We start from the raw sequence: 14,763 nt of genomic DNA, 5'->3' as shown, positions 1-14,763 counted from the left end.
GTGGGATGTACCACACTGTCTCTCCACTTAGTATAGCTGGAGCTTGTTCTGCATCACCTTTGATAATCATCTCTTCCATGAAAGCCTTGTAGTGATCATAATACTGTTTATTGGACTTGAGCCGTTTCTTTAGGTGTTGTAATCGAGCAGTTGCTAGCCCTTTGTTGTTGGGTAGTGAGGGTCGGCTGCTGCACTTAAATGGGAGAGGAAGCTCGTAATGTCCATTATCCTTCTGATGAATATTGGCACTGAGGTGCTGTATGAAACGAACATCCTCTTGTGACACACATTTATCCTCATAAGCCTTTTCATTGAAATCTGACTCAAGAATTTTCAGGATATCATTGGCCGATGGGACAGGTATTTCCTTTACTGCAACACGGTGGACAAAACTTTGATTTCCTTGTCGGTCAAGGTGTGGATTAGACAGGCCTATAATACTCCACCCAAGCACAGTTCTTTGCGCGAAAGGCTCATTTTCACCACCTATAATTGCTTCCAAGGGAGCTAGTGCAGATGGGCAGTCAAATCCAATTAAAAGTCCGACTTCACAGTTGAAAAGTGGTGACAGCTGACTTGCTAAGTGTCTGAGGTGACTCCACTGAAGCGCTGTGTGCTTGGTGGGAATATACGACTTGTCCACTGGAATGAAGTCTCTTGTGTATGCTTGCTGTAGTGGTATAGAACTTGCAGATTGTAGTCCTCTTACTTTAAGTCCACAGACTCTCTTACTGGCAGTAATCGTGTCAGCAGCTGTCATGGTGCTGAGCCTCAATTGCACAGGTTGTGAGACAACATTCAAACTTTCAAGAAGATCTTCCAAGATGAAACTTGAGTCGCTCTGGGTGTCAAGTAGAGCATAAGTTAGTACTTCTCTTTGGGGTTCGTCCACTGTAGAGATGAAAACTGGCACAATGCTGGAAGTAGCAGGAGAACATTGAGTGAGTGCGTGTGTCATGACTTTATGAACTTCCTCACTTGCTTGAACATTCGTAGATGCTCCTTTAGGGTCCTTTGAAGGAGCTTTATCCCTTTCTTCATGTAAGCAGGTAGGATGACTTCGACCACACGTACCACATGTATGTCTTCTTCTACAGTCTTTACTCATGTGTCCCTTTCTGAGACATCCGAAACAGAGGTGGGTTTCGTGAATGAAGGCTTTCTTTTCTTCAATAGTCTTTCCAGCAAATGTAGAGCATTGAGCAATGTGATGTTTTTCATCTTTGCAGAAAAGGCACGATGTCTTTGGCTTAGAGCTGTACGTCTCTGGTCTTTTGAGCTTAAGTCCTTCACCTGAACCTTTGTACTGAGAGCCTTAGCGCGCTTGGGGAACCTTTCATCTGTGTTCTTTTGATTCACAAATAGTGCAGAGGTTATAGGGTTACAAGCTATTTTTGCTTCCTTTTGCAGAAATTCTGTGAAGCATTTGAAACTTGGATAGTCACCTGATGTGTCTAGTTCTTCCACCACGATTCGGTTCCACTTTCTCACAATCCATTCGGGGAGTTTCTTTAACAGCTTGTGGTTTTCTTCAGAATCATTTAGGATGGCTAATCCTTTTACGTGAGGAATTGCCTCGACACAACCTTGTAGGAAATCTGTGAAGTCTCGTAATGCCAGTGGGTCATTTGCTCCAATTTTGGGCCATCTCATCAGCTTGTCTCGAAACGCTCTTTGGATGACGAACGAGTTCCCGTACCTTTCCTGTAACACTTTCCAGGCACCTTGATACGCATCCTCAGAATTTCTGTAGAAATATCCCTCCACCGCTTTGCGAGCTTCCCCAGCAAGGTAATTCTTCAGATAGAACATTTTTTCACCAGAAGGAAGAGGTTTTCGATCAATGAGGGCCATGAATGACATCTTCCAATCTATGAATTTTAAAGGGTCACCAACAAAGACAGTGGGTTCTGGAACAGGCAGCCGATGTGTGCTTAGTGAGTTTGCTATTGCTTGAGCTAGATTTGCAGTTTCCTGAGGTGATGTAACTCCATATCCTTCACATGATGCTTGCTGAGGTAGGAACGACTTTGCTTCCGGGTTCAGTTGAGATGTAAGCTCTGTCCTCTGGCAGCCAGTTTGAATGCTAGGGCCTTCATCATCTTCACAGCGATGAAGGTTGCCTTCCAAATCGTTATACACTTTGACACAAGCTGCTGCTACTTTAACTTCTTTGTCAACTTGTAGCTGTTGTAGCCGTTTCTTTTCCTCAACTAGCCTTAACTGCATTTCAGCCTCCTTCTGCTTTATCTCCGCTAACATTCTCGATTCACAAAGCTTCCAGTCATGCTCCATCTTATCAAGCTTAGCTTGTTGATTGTGAATTTCTTGTAAAGCTTTAGCTTGTTCCAGTTTCGCTGCAAATTCTGCCTGTGCATCAGCACGCTTACTTGAGACTTTAGAAGTCTTGGATTGGTTATCGGATCCCAGTGATGACTCTGAAACGACTGTGTTTGTTACTGTACATCCAAAGACGGATCCATATTCATCCTTATTCAGCACTTGCCTTACTCTTTCCTTCACAAGTTCTTCGTTGTAACTTTCATTAAATGTTTCCAGTCGTTTACTGACAAGATCAGTGATCTCTGCAGTTAGTGCAGCACAGGCATCCATACGTTTAACAATGTCTGGAGTAGTAGTGTGGTTACGCAGAATTGCTTCATAACGATGATAGACTGAATCATGTCTGCCTTGAATGTCCTGCTGTATTTGATCCAGGTCTTCACGTATACAGAATGTTTTCAAATTTGATCTAGCCTCTCTTGCAGCCTGCTTCCAGGACTCATATGTCTTATGGAAGGACTTTTCCTGTTTCTTTGCTTCGAGCTCATGCATCTCTCGACCTTTCTCTGTTAAGCTTCTTTCACGTGAGCTTGCTCTGAGCTGTTGCACTGGTGGGTTACTTATTTCTTCAGCTGGAAGTGGTATCTCCTCAACTGGTTCAACTTCCTTTTCAGGTGGGTTTTCCATGGCCTCTTTAATGTTGTTTACTTCTTTAAACTGGGCAACTTAAGCTATAAGTGATACCATTTCCATCAGACCTCTAAAATGTAAGCACTCAAAATATTAGCAAGGAGAATCAACACAAATGCACAACTGTAAAGACTTTTAACATTTAAATATTTCCCTTGTAATAGATCAGAAATGTCAGTGTTTACAAACAGTAATAAAGTTAACTGTACTCTTTGTGTATGACTTTTTAAATGTCCAAGATAAATCTTCAACAATCAACGTTCAAATTTAACACACAAGTTTTTATAGTCTTTAAATAATCAAGCAAACTTGAATATTTTCTTGATTTGACTTATTCAATTTAAATGTCTCTTGTAGTTTTATCCTTCAATTGAATAGTCCAAAAAATATTCTCCTTTTCATTTGAACATGTCAACTTACAGAGTTCCAATGAATGGATGCAGCTCACGTGGGAATACGATTTAACTCACAGTCTCGATCTCATCTGTAGTGTTAAACGGTGCCTTGTTACCACCTTGCGATCTTTCCCTTTAACCAGTTATAATGACGTCACGATCCGCTGTGACTGCGCAAACGTCCGCAGCGCCGTGCTGATTGATCCTCGTGCGGCGTTGTGATGAACTCTCTCGAACCGGGCAGCAGCGAAGTAATGCAGAGTCCCGATAAGCGTCGAGTTTCACTGTAGCAGCCCCTTGGCGTCGACAAACGAGACAGAGAGTTTCGACGGGTGCTTAATCTTCTTTATTTCGCTCGCTTTGAGCGCCATTAACCGTGACTTCGAGAAACGTTGTGTTGTAGCACCGTGAAACTATATAAAGAAACAATATACTCATAAATAAAAACGTATGTACAAATGACAGATTACTTAAACAAATACACATTTACAGATACCCAAAAGGCAAATAAATTATTACATACATGAGAAATTAACCAAAAGAGCGACAAATAACACGTGCCATACGAAATTATATATTACTTTAAAATACAACATGCAAAACACACAATAAAAACACATACCTCGCTCCGCTTGCCAAAGGGTACTAGATGAACCAAAACGTAAAGTGCATCCACTTTTTACAATATATATTTCAAACTTTTGTAAACGCCATGTAAGAACCACAATGTGCTCCTCGTCCGCACCTTTCTTCTACCTGCGTTACAGCTTCCGTTACGTAGAGAGCGTGCGTGCGCACACACAACACATTTAAAGTGACACACACATACATATTTTTGCGGTCATTTACACATCTGATTCAAGGTTCGATGTGTTGTGTGTTCATAGATGGTATTCTGCATACCTTGGTTGTAACGATTGGTTATTTGAGTTACTGTTGCCTTTCTATCATCTCTAACCAGTCTGCCCGTTCTCCTCTGACCTCTGACATTAACAAGGCATTTTCATCTACACAACTGCCGCTCCCTGGATATGTTCTCTTTTTCAGACCATTCTCTGTAAACCCAGAGATGGTTGTGCGTGAAAATCCCAGTAGATCAGCAGTTTTTGAAATACTCAGATCAAACGTCTGACACCAACAAACATTCCACGTTCAAAGACACTTAAATTCCCTTTCTTCCCCATTCTGATGGTCGGTTTGAACTTCAGCAAGTCGACTTCACCACATCTAGATGCCTTAATGCATTGAGGTGCTGCCATGTGATTGGCTGATTAGCAATTTTGTGTTACCAAGCAATTGAACTGGTGTACCTAATAAAGTTGCCGGTGAGTGTATATATATAATACAGACAGCAGTTTCACTTACATTGCTGAAAAAGAGTGCGTGACCTTACATAAAAAATTCAGAGACCTCCAGCTGGCCTTTGATAATGTACTTTAATTGAAATTGATAAAAAAAATAGAGTTGGGTGAACAAGCATGTAATAAACTGTATTTATATTAATTTAAATAATTTTAATAAACTGAACTGATTACTAATTTAATATATTTTATTTAATTTATTTGGTCAAAATCATAATGGGATTAGCTTAATGTTCCTATAGTCTGAAAGTAAATTATTTAATTATGTCTTTGACCATATGGGATGATTTGCAGCTCTTTTTCATAATTATAACTCTTCAATTAATTGTATAACCATATTTTAATTATAATTTACTCACTGAGGCATGGTGTGGGCTTTGCATTGCACTTCACTATTATGATGAAGCCCCAAGCAGGTCTCAACACTGGCACCCAGAATAATCGCCACAATTAATTATGCAATAAGTACAGCATGCTCTTCTGATTAAAATAAATCTAAGCATTAGCATGACAGTAATTGATTTCACTGAGGCTTTGAATTAAACAGAATGTGTCAAAACTGCTGCTGCATGGGAAATTAATTTCATTGTGACCTTAAGGTGTCTCCTACCCACCCAGACCTGGAGACAGGAGAGGATGCTGTGGCAGAAGTCAAGCTCAATTCAGCTTCAGAGGGTGTTACAGACAGATCTGAGCTCCGGCCCGAGTTGGCCCCATTTCCCTGCTACAGGGAGCTGAGATGTCTGGCACATCAACACTGCAACAAATACGGTTCTCCTCTGTCTCCTCTCATTAAATCTTGCCATGTATAAACAAACACACAACCCCTCCTCCCCAAACACACTCAGTTATAGACATCCTGTCACTGGGGAGAACAGGAGAACTTATCTCCACAGGTATAAAATACACCGCAAACTTACTGAGAATTGAGCCAGCTGAGAATTTGAATGACAGACTTTTGAACTGCCTTCTTCTGGTAGAATATTGAAAGATTACCTGCAATAAAAATGAATGCTTTTGCAAACTGCACAGTTTTTTAAGCTCCTGTGTCCAAGGAACCAAAAATATCCAATGTGCACAAATATAAGCGCAAATATAAACACTTTCACAAAGGGTTAATACAGGCGTTCATGTGCACTGGTAGGTAGAACATTAGGCTGATAAGCATATGGTGCAGCATAAATAGAAGAACCCCTCCAGGCAGGTCTGGGTTTAAAGAACAAGGAGCACTTGTTAGCAGCCGGAGATTTTTACCGTGAGTTTTCTATGTGAAATTTGTGCTGATTTTAGAAACAAATAGCTTCCTGAATGGCATCGACTACCTTTAATTGCTGTTTGTGAAGCTCACAGTGTGCAGAGTTGGGCACGGATGTGATGGTTAAATTATGAAGCAGTTTTTCTTTCTTTTTTCAAGCTGTACTTTCATAGCTTTTAGCAATTATCCTCAAGTGTTTGTCTTTCCATTTCAGTGAGATTCTGAGAATGATATTGAGACTGTTCAACACAATATCTTTGCATTTTATGAAACCAAGGCATCTGGAATTTTACCCTATTTTGTTCTATATGCATTATTAATTACCTCATGTTGTTATTATATATATATATATATATAAAACAGTATATATGAGTACTAATTGTGGTAACACTTTATTTTAAGGTGTCCTTGTTACACACGTTACATGTACTTACTATTATAATAACAATTAATTATGCATAATTACATGCAAGAAACCCTAAACCAAACCCTAATCCTAATCTTATCCGTATAGTAAGTACATGTAGTTAATTAATATTACTCAGTATTTATATGTATAATTACACTGTAACAAGGACACCTTAAAATAAAGTATAATGTAACCCTTATTGTTAAAATCAACCTGTTGTTGTTAATATTTTCACTTCAGCTAAATGTTTGTTATGACCAATGCTAGGAATGCTGGATATATATATGCAGCCTGATTCTGTCTTGTTGGTAATATGAAAATGGACCACAGGAGGAAGTGAAGAGCAGTCGAGAAGGTTGAACGTGTCAGGTGGCCCTTGTTAGATGGACTTCCATAGTATGCATTTTGTGGTACACTCACAAACTCATGAAGACAGGTGTGGAGCAGGTCATAGTGTAGATGTGGCATCCAGGCGCATAAATCAAGTGTTGATCAAGTCCATCTATGATGCACCTTTTCTATTATGAAAGCACTCACAAAGGTTTGGCACCATGGTGAGGTGCTGAATATAATACCTGAGACAACTGGCTTAAGTTTAGCATGACTCAAAACAAGCACCTTAGCCCAGCAAAACCAAAACTGTTGTCAGAGCAAAGGAAAGTCTGCATCCTGAGTAAAGAACAACAATCAGCTTGCAAAAAAAAAAAAAAAAAAAAAAAAAATATATATATATATATATATATATAATTTTTTTTTAAGTAGTTTTATTTATTTTATTTTTTTTCATTCCTTAAGATACTTATGTGGATATCTGCAGCTTTTTATCTCAAAAGGCAACTTACACTATAGTTCACTCTTAAAAAAATAAAGATTCCAACAAAAGGAGTTTCATAGTGATGCCATAGAAGAGACATTTTGTTTTATTCCAAAAAAACTTTTAGTGAACCATTTTTCTTAGTGTGAAGAATAATCGAATAATCTAAAGAACCTTTTTCCACTCTAAACAACCTGTGTTGCAAAATTTTTTGACAGCGTATTTTTGACAGCGTATTATCTTTATTTCTTGTAAATTTGACATAATATTTTGCAAATACAACTTTATGACTAACAATACAACTTTATTTGTCATAGTGTGGCTTTTTATCTAGCAGTTGCAACAAAACTTCTTGTAATTGCAAATCTATTTCTAATAATTGTGAATAATTTCTTATTTTAGGATGACAATTACATCTAAAAATGTTATTTTATTTTGAAATGTGCAATGTACAACTTATAACTACAAATTTATTTTTTGTAATTGTAAGTAGAAATGGGCTTCCATTGTGAAGGAAGGTGAGTAAGTCTTTTACAGAGTTGTCAATGCCACTCAATCACAGTTCGCTAATCCTTTTCTCTTTCACAGATCGCTCCAAGAACCAGAGGATATCAGGTAAACACAGGAGATCCGGGGAAATTGCTGGATTTCAGGCCACGGGGTAGTGCTCCGGAATCCTGGAGACAGTAGAATAATGACACAGAGGTTAGTGTTTAAAAGGTAAGTATACTTTACGTCAAAGGATCTGCAGTGCATCGGATGATAGCGACATAGCATTTGATGGTCTGTTCGTGCTGGAGGCTTGAGACTGAACTGGGGCTGTGATGAGTGTTTTATACTGCTCTTGTGATGAGGTTGCTAATGATGACCAGGTGCGAGTGATTAGTAATGTCTTTATATACTGTATAGCAATGTGACTTTTATCTAGTAGTTGAAACTGTGTTTCTTGTAATTGCAATTTTCTTGTAATTGCAAACTATTTATTTTAACATCACAATCAAATATAAAAATAAAAATAAATTGTTGTAGTATGATGTATAAGCAACTTCCATACATTTCTACCATGTCATTCTGTTAGATTCCAAAGTTATATATTTCTTTGTGGTTCATTAATGTAAATATTTTTTTTTTACAATTTGATCTTGCACCACAGCAGAACAATAATAAGAAAATGAGGAGCGAATGTATCACAGAAATTAATACACAGACACTTTTCTGGCTGATTATCACAAGTGACAGGTATACAGACACAAGAGGATGTACCAAGCCTTGTCAGAAGGTGCTGATGATGCAGAAGGTGAGGTCTACCTACCCAGACAACTTGGAGAGTGTAATAGAGTTAATGCTTTGGGGGCTATATTTTTCATCTTGGCTTGTAATGGTGGGGTCAAAGAGGAGTGCAGCCTGAACTGTTGTTTGAAGTGCACTGCTCACCGAGCTAACAAGCAGGAAAAGTAAACTGTAAGAAGACTAAAATGTGAAATGTACTGCTTCCTGCTCTAACAAGCAACATTACAAACACAATCGGAAATAGGGTGCTATGAATGACAGGAATGGCAGCTCTACAGTAGATTATTTACTACTACCACTGCAGTATAGGGTTCACAAAGCAGCATAATGGAAAACACCAGCTTGTTATCAAACTACATCACCAATAGATGTGAACTAACATTTCAAGAGGTGTGCTGTGTAAGACTGTTAATATGTAATTACAATTATAGCAGCATTCATTTGCACACACTCTCTATATTGTTTTAGCACCCAGCCCAGTAAAACAATTATGCTGATAATGGTGGAAATGTGCCCATGATATTTTTACTTGCTACAGTTTGCACTATATATATATATATATATATATATATATATATATATATATATATATATATATATATATATATATATGAAGAGCTCAGATGCAAAAGCCTCTAAATGCCATCTGAAATTTTCATCTAAAATTAGGATTTTTATCAGGTTCCTATATTTATGTTCAGTTAATTCACTTTAATAGTCTGACAAAGGACCTGCACATTGCCATTAAAGTAAAATGACTCAACCTAAGCATAGGAGCTTGATAAAAATCCTAATTTTAGATGCAAATTTCAGATGGCATTTAGAGGCTTTTGCTTCTGAACTCTTCATATATATATATATATATATATATATATATATATATATATATATATATATATATATATATATATATATATATATAATCATAGTCAGGGCCAGATTAACACTTTGTTGTACCCTGGGCAACAATATTCAAGGGCCCCATCATCACGACCCCAGGATCACCATAATATTGTCATATACAGAATATATTACTGTAATATACAGTAAATATACTCAATACTTCAAATTCTAACTGTCATCAGGTGTATTTTGATTTACAAATATTTAAATGCTCATAGAACTACAAACTCCAGTTATCCCTCCACAACAATTTACAGCATTTTAATGAAGCTGGCACCTCAAGGAAAAAATAAATAAATAAAATGCAGTATCACGATTATCTGCTCATAAACATTTTCATCCTAAGCTCATTTCAACTTGTTTTAAAATAGAAGAACAAAATTTCACAGCACAATTAACCAGTTAAACATTTTAGTGTGCTACATGAAGATTTAGAAATCTGTCAATTTCTCTGGAGAAGACAAGACAGAAATAAATGCTACATAATCTGGCAAAACACACAATTTTAGTCCTAAATAATGACGAAGTGCATATTTGAATTTGAAATGCTATCCGTTCTCCGAGCTGTAAACAACGTAAGCTGGCGGTGTAGAAAAGTCCTGGCTAGCTGAGTTGTCCTCGTCGTTGACAGAAGCTGACTTAACAGAACTGTCGGCAACATTAACAGGAGTGAAGAAATTACCTATTTTAGGTATATACTTAAAATTTTCTGCGTTTCTGATTTACTTTACTTTTTTAATTTCCGCTTCGCGCTCCCACTTGGCTTCTCCATGTCAGATTTTTTTCTGTTGTAGCCATTCCTGACGTAGCCCGCTCGGGGTAATATTTGACCCACCTCATGCGGACTGACCAATGAGGAAAGGGTCTTAACTTGAGGCCCTCTCTTCATTGGTCAGTCCGCATGAGAGTAACTTTCAACCGCCCTCAACTCACGTTCAAAGTCATAGGCAACGCAGAGTCTCTATGTGCAGCGCAAAAGGCCGTGTTGACAGTTTGTTTAATATAAAGCGGGAGATTACCAGATACAGTATTTTGCTCGTGCCCTTGCTGCCCTGGGCCCTTTAGAGGTCTTGGGCCCTTGGGCAATTGCCCAGTTGCCCGTATGCTTAATCCGGCCCTGATCATAGTCTTATTTAATAACCACGTGAAATTAGATGCTGAATAGGATGAATCAGTTGATGCCATTGTTAGTGCTTTGTGCTTTATCATCAGAGCAACATACGATATGCTTCCATCACCAATGAATCGCCAACAGTGGTATAGCGAAGATCCAACCTTTGCCCTTTGTCCAACTACAGCAATTCTCAAACACATCATGACATGCTGCAAGACCAGCCTGACACAAGGGAGGTACACCTGGAGACATAATTAGCTCCTTATGATCCTAACATCAGCTTTGGAGAGCAAGCGGAGCACGACCAACGCCTAACCTCCCAGGACAAGCAATCTCCCTTAAGGCAACATTGTTTTTCAGAGATGGGCAAATAACACCTAAAAATTCTTCCACCAATTCAGAATCAGGACAATTTTGTCTGGCCTGTGACTGTGGAGTGGAAATTTTGGCAGACATCAGACAACAGCTAATCTGCTCTCAGGCCTCACTTATCTAGGGCCAGACTTGGTACTCTGGTGCGCTTCACTTAAAGTGATATATATCATAGAGCTCACTGTCACTTAGGAAAGAAACTGGGCCATGCAGAGCTTGTTGCAGAAATAAAGCAGCCTGGCTGAAACAGCAAAGTTTATCCAGTTGAAGTGGGTTGTAGTGTCATCAGTTATCAGACTACTGAAAGAACTCGGAATCCATGGTCAGGCCTTATGGAAGACAATCAGAGAGATCTTAGAGGCAGCAGAAAAAGGTAGCCAGTGGATTTGGCTAAAGCGGAATGATCCGTGTTGGGCCCCAAAGTAAATCAAAAATCACTAAAATCTACTTTTGTGACATCGGACTGTTTCATACATGATCACGTGATGGCGTTTGGGTTACGAAATACACCTGCCACCTATATATATATATATAAACACATTTTTTGCAGATTAACCATGATACAAAATGTTCAGAAGAAATTGGTTGTGCATCACTTGAATGTTAGTGTATTCCTACTAAGCATTCTTTAAAAAAATAAATAAAAAATAACATAAATAAATAGATATATGTATCTGCATATATGCATCTATAATGATATAATATATCACTTAATTATGAATATGACCTTTTATGTTATGGTTCCCTCTATATGTGTGTATTATGAGAAGGTGTCAGAATAACAAGAAGGAGCTGTACTTGTAATTTCTATACTGCAACATAGTATAGTATAACCATTTATTTGTGATCCTGGGGAGACCATTACATCATCGAAAGCCAATGTTTTTCCAATCTTTTCTTGGCTATGTCTCCATGCATCTCATTCAACTCTTTTTTTTTTTTTTTTTTTTACTAAAATAATTCATTGTAAGCTGTGCATATGTAAAACAACCAAAGGTAGCAGACTTGTTTTGAATCCATGTCTATCTTTGATGTCATTATTTTAATTATTTAAATAATTATAATAGTTTTAATTATTTTTATATTTAATTTTAACAACAAAATACTTATCTTTTTTTTTTTCAAATTTAGTTTGATGAATAATTCAGCTGGTATGTTGCATGAAACTTGAGGACCACTTTATAATATAAAAGTCCCGTTTAAATGAATCCATTATACAATGTGACAGTGACACTTTTAAAGAATCAAGATTATATTGCTGCCTCCTGCCAGATGGAGAGGACGATTAGAAACAAGATGTTAAAAGGGAAAAAGCCAAATGGGCCATTTGAATACTTTTGTCAATTTAATCTGGTTATAAAGTCATTTATAATGAAATTATCAACATGATTGTATTAATGGTATTGAAATCAGGGATGCTTTTATGTTCTCCCAAGACACTTTTGGCAGTTGGGAGATGTTACACATAGAGGTACTTTTTTTTTTTCTTTTTTTACATGGACTGTTTATTACATGCCCAGAGGATTTTTAGTCAGATCTCATACAGCAACGTCAATGAAATACATATGTTTTTTTCCCCATCATCTACAATTTACTGGGGATATTTTTCTATCTTTTAAGATTTCCAAATAACATTTGGCTTTTGGCCCCTAACTGGAGGAGGCTGAATCTTGCTGAAAAAAAGAAAGAAAATGAGGTCAGTGCCGTGGCCTTAGCAGGTAGCACACAAACTTTGACATATTCCTCTGCCTGCTTGTATGGTGAAACAAGTTCAAATCCAAATCTAAATCCATTGGATCACTTGCTGATCTTATATGTACCTCATTTGCCTTCCATTTTCCTATCAACAACAAATATAGATAAAGATTTTTTAAAAATTACAGTATCTATACAGAATGCCAGTGGTGTTGCCAACAGTTATAGAACTGTACATATTATTTATTTATTTGTTTGTTTTTAAGGTAAAGTTCACAGATAAATGTACATTTGGTGAAGATTTACTTACCCGCAGGCCATCCAGGATGTAGATGAGTTTGTTTTTTAATAGGAACTGATTATAAAAACAACACAATTATCCACAAGTAATCCACGATTCCAGATTTATTTATTTATTTTAACTTCAAACCATTGCTTCTGTCTAAATTATGTGTCCTCTAGCAATAATATTGCTTTCTCCAGTGAAAAATTAATCTTGTCTTAATCAGACGAGAAATATGCACAGGTCAAGTAATGTTTACAGTTTGTTTATTTGTTCTAAACAACTATGCCATTGGATTTTGATGGTGGAGGACAACAGGGGATGTACTTTTTCACTGGATGAAACATTATGGATTAAAGCAACTATTTAAACACCTTAATGATGGACAAACACAGCTTTTCACTTCACAAGATGTTAATTGGTGGACTGGAGTTGTGTGGATTTCTTGTGGATTTTTGTGACGTTTTATCAGATGTTTGGACTCTCTTTCTGACACACCAATTTACTTCTGAGGATCCATTAGTGAGTGTGTGTATATATATATATATATATATATATATATATATATATATATATATATATATATATATTCCAACATTATTTATAGTTTTTATCTGTCCTGCAAATAATTAAATATGAAAAGAATGGACTGTTAACATTTTGCATTGCAGTAGGTTGAGAATTTTAAGGCTGCAAAAATATGACAAATAAATGGCCCAGAGTTTAACAAAATGTGTGCACCTAAGCTAAACTGTCAGTACAGAGCTGGAGTCATGACAAAACACTGTGTATAGAGTAGCAAGACTTTCCACTGAAGATTTAGCGGAGTTGCAGTATACTGTATAAAGTGTTTCTGAATAATGGTTACAGGATGGTTCAGACTGCAGTAAAACATACCAAGAGCATCGTCCCTTGGAGAGGTCTTGATGCACTAAAATGCTGTGGGGTAAAAGACCCAAGTTACAGCTATAAGTCTAAGGTTGGAAAGCAAAAAATTCTTCCAAATAGAGGATCTGAGTGGAGAATATTTAGAATAGGGCTAACTTGGTATCAGAAATCCAAATGCATGTCAAAATATACAATGCTTAAATGTATGACAGGGTATAGCATAAAAACAGTTGCCAGAAAAAAAACTGGTTTTCCACCCTGCACATCACTGCTGCTTAGATCCAAAATGATAGGCTCAGACAGCAACCGACCTGGATTGCTGGTTTCAGGACAAAGGGGCAAAAAAGTGCAGACACTGTGAGTTTAGAGTCTTTTAGCAGCATAACTTTTTAATAAAACAGAACAAAAAGGCCAACACGGCAAAAACAAAAACAGAAGCAAATCACAAGAACAAGAGCAGTAGAAATCCAAAAAACATGATTAACCAACTACGATTAACATTAATCCAGCCAGACAGAGTGGTATAGCCAAAGGCAATCGGCACCAGGTGTGTGTGTGTGAGGAACCCACGTCGGCATGAGGAACCCACGTGACATCCGGGAACTAGTGGAGACAATCTAGCTGGCGGATGCTGTCCATCCCAGCGGGGCAGGGGACCGGCTGCCGCCATTCCCCCGGAGGGTGGTCCAGGAGCGACACCCGCTCGAAGGCACCACGCGACCAGTCAGCAGGCCGACAGTTCCCCCACCGCGAGATGAGCCCATGCCAAGTGCCGAACCACCGTCGCCTCCGCGAGCCTGGCTGGCAGGCTGCATCCTTCACCAACGGGTGCCGGCGGGAGCCCCCGAAGCAGACCTGAAGGTGGATGGAAGACGGTTCCCTGCCCTGTTGGACTCAGGCAGTGCGGTCACCCTCATCCAGTCGCAGCTGTGCGCCCCTCGAAGCGGCCGGAAAAACTTCCTACCTTTTACCTGTGTGCACGGAGACACTCGCCAAGTACCGGCCCGTGAG

At 38.2% G+C, this 14,763-nt stretch overlaps 1 protein-coding gene across 1 annotated transcript; it reads right to left on the bottom strand.

Annotated features, from left to right (window-relative positions):
• Positions 1-1,104: 1,104 nt before the first annotated feature.
• On the bottom strand, positions 1,105-4,110 carry LOC113061229 (uncharacterized). Its single transcript, XM_026230268.1, has 2 exons — positions 3,991-4,110; positions 1,105-3,781 (listed from the first exon to the last, which is right to left on the bottom strand). Exon 2 carries the CDS (start codon positions 2,968-2,970, stop codon positions 1,105-1,107), a length of 1,866 nt encoding a protein of 621 aa, XP_026086053.1. The 5' UTR covers positions 2,971-3,781; positions 3,991-4,110.
• Positions 4,111-14,763: the final 10,653 nt, after the last annotated feature.

This window comes from Carassius auratus, chromosome 43 (genome assembly GCF_003368295.1).
Source record: "Carassius auratus strain Wakin chromosome 43, ASM336829v1, whole genome shotgun sequence".
Taxonomy (NCBI): Eukaryota; Metazoa; Chordata; class Actinopteri; order Cypriniformes; family Cyprinidae; genus Carassius; species Carassius auratus.
Note: the sequence above shows the minus strand (reverse complement) of the source record. Positions and strands in the feature narration are given on the sequence as shown.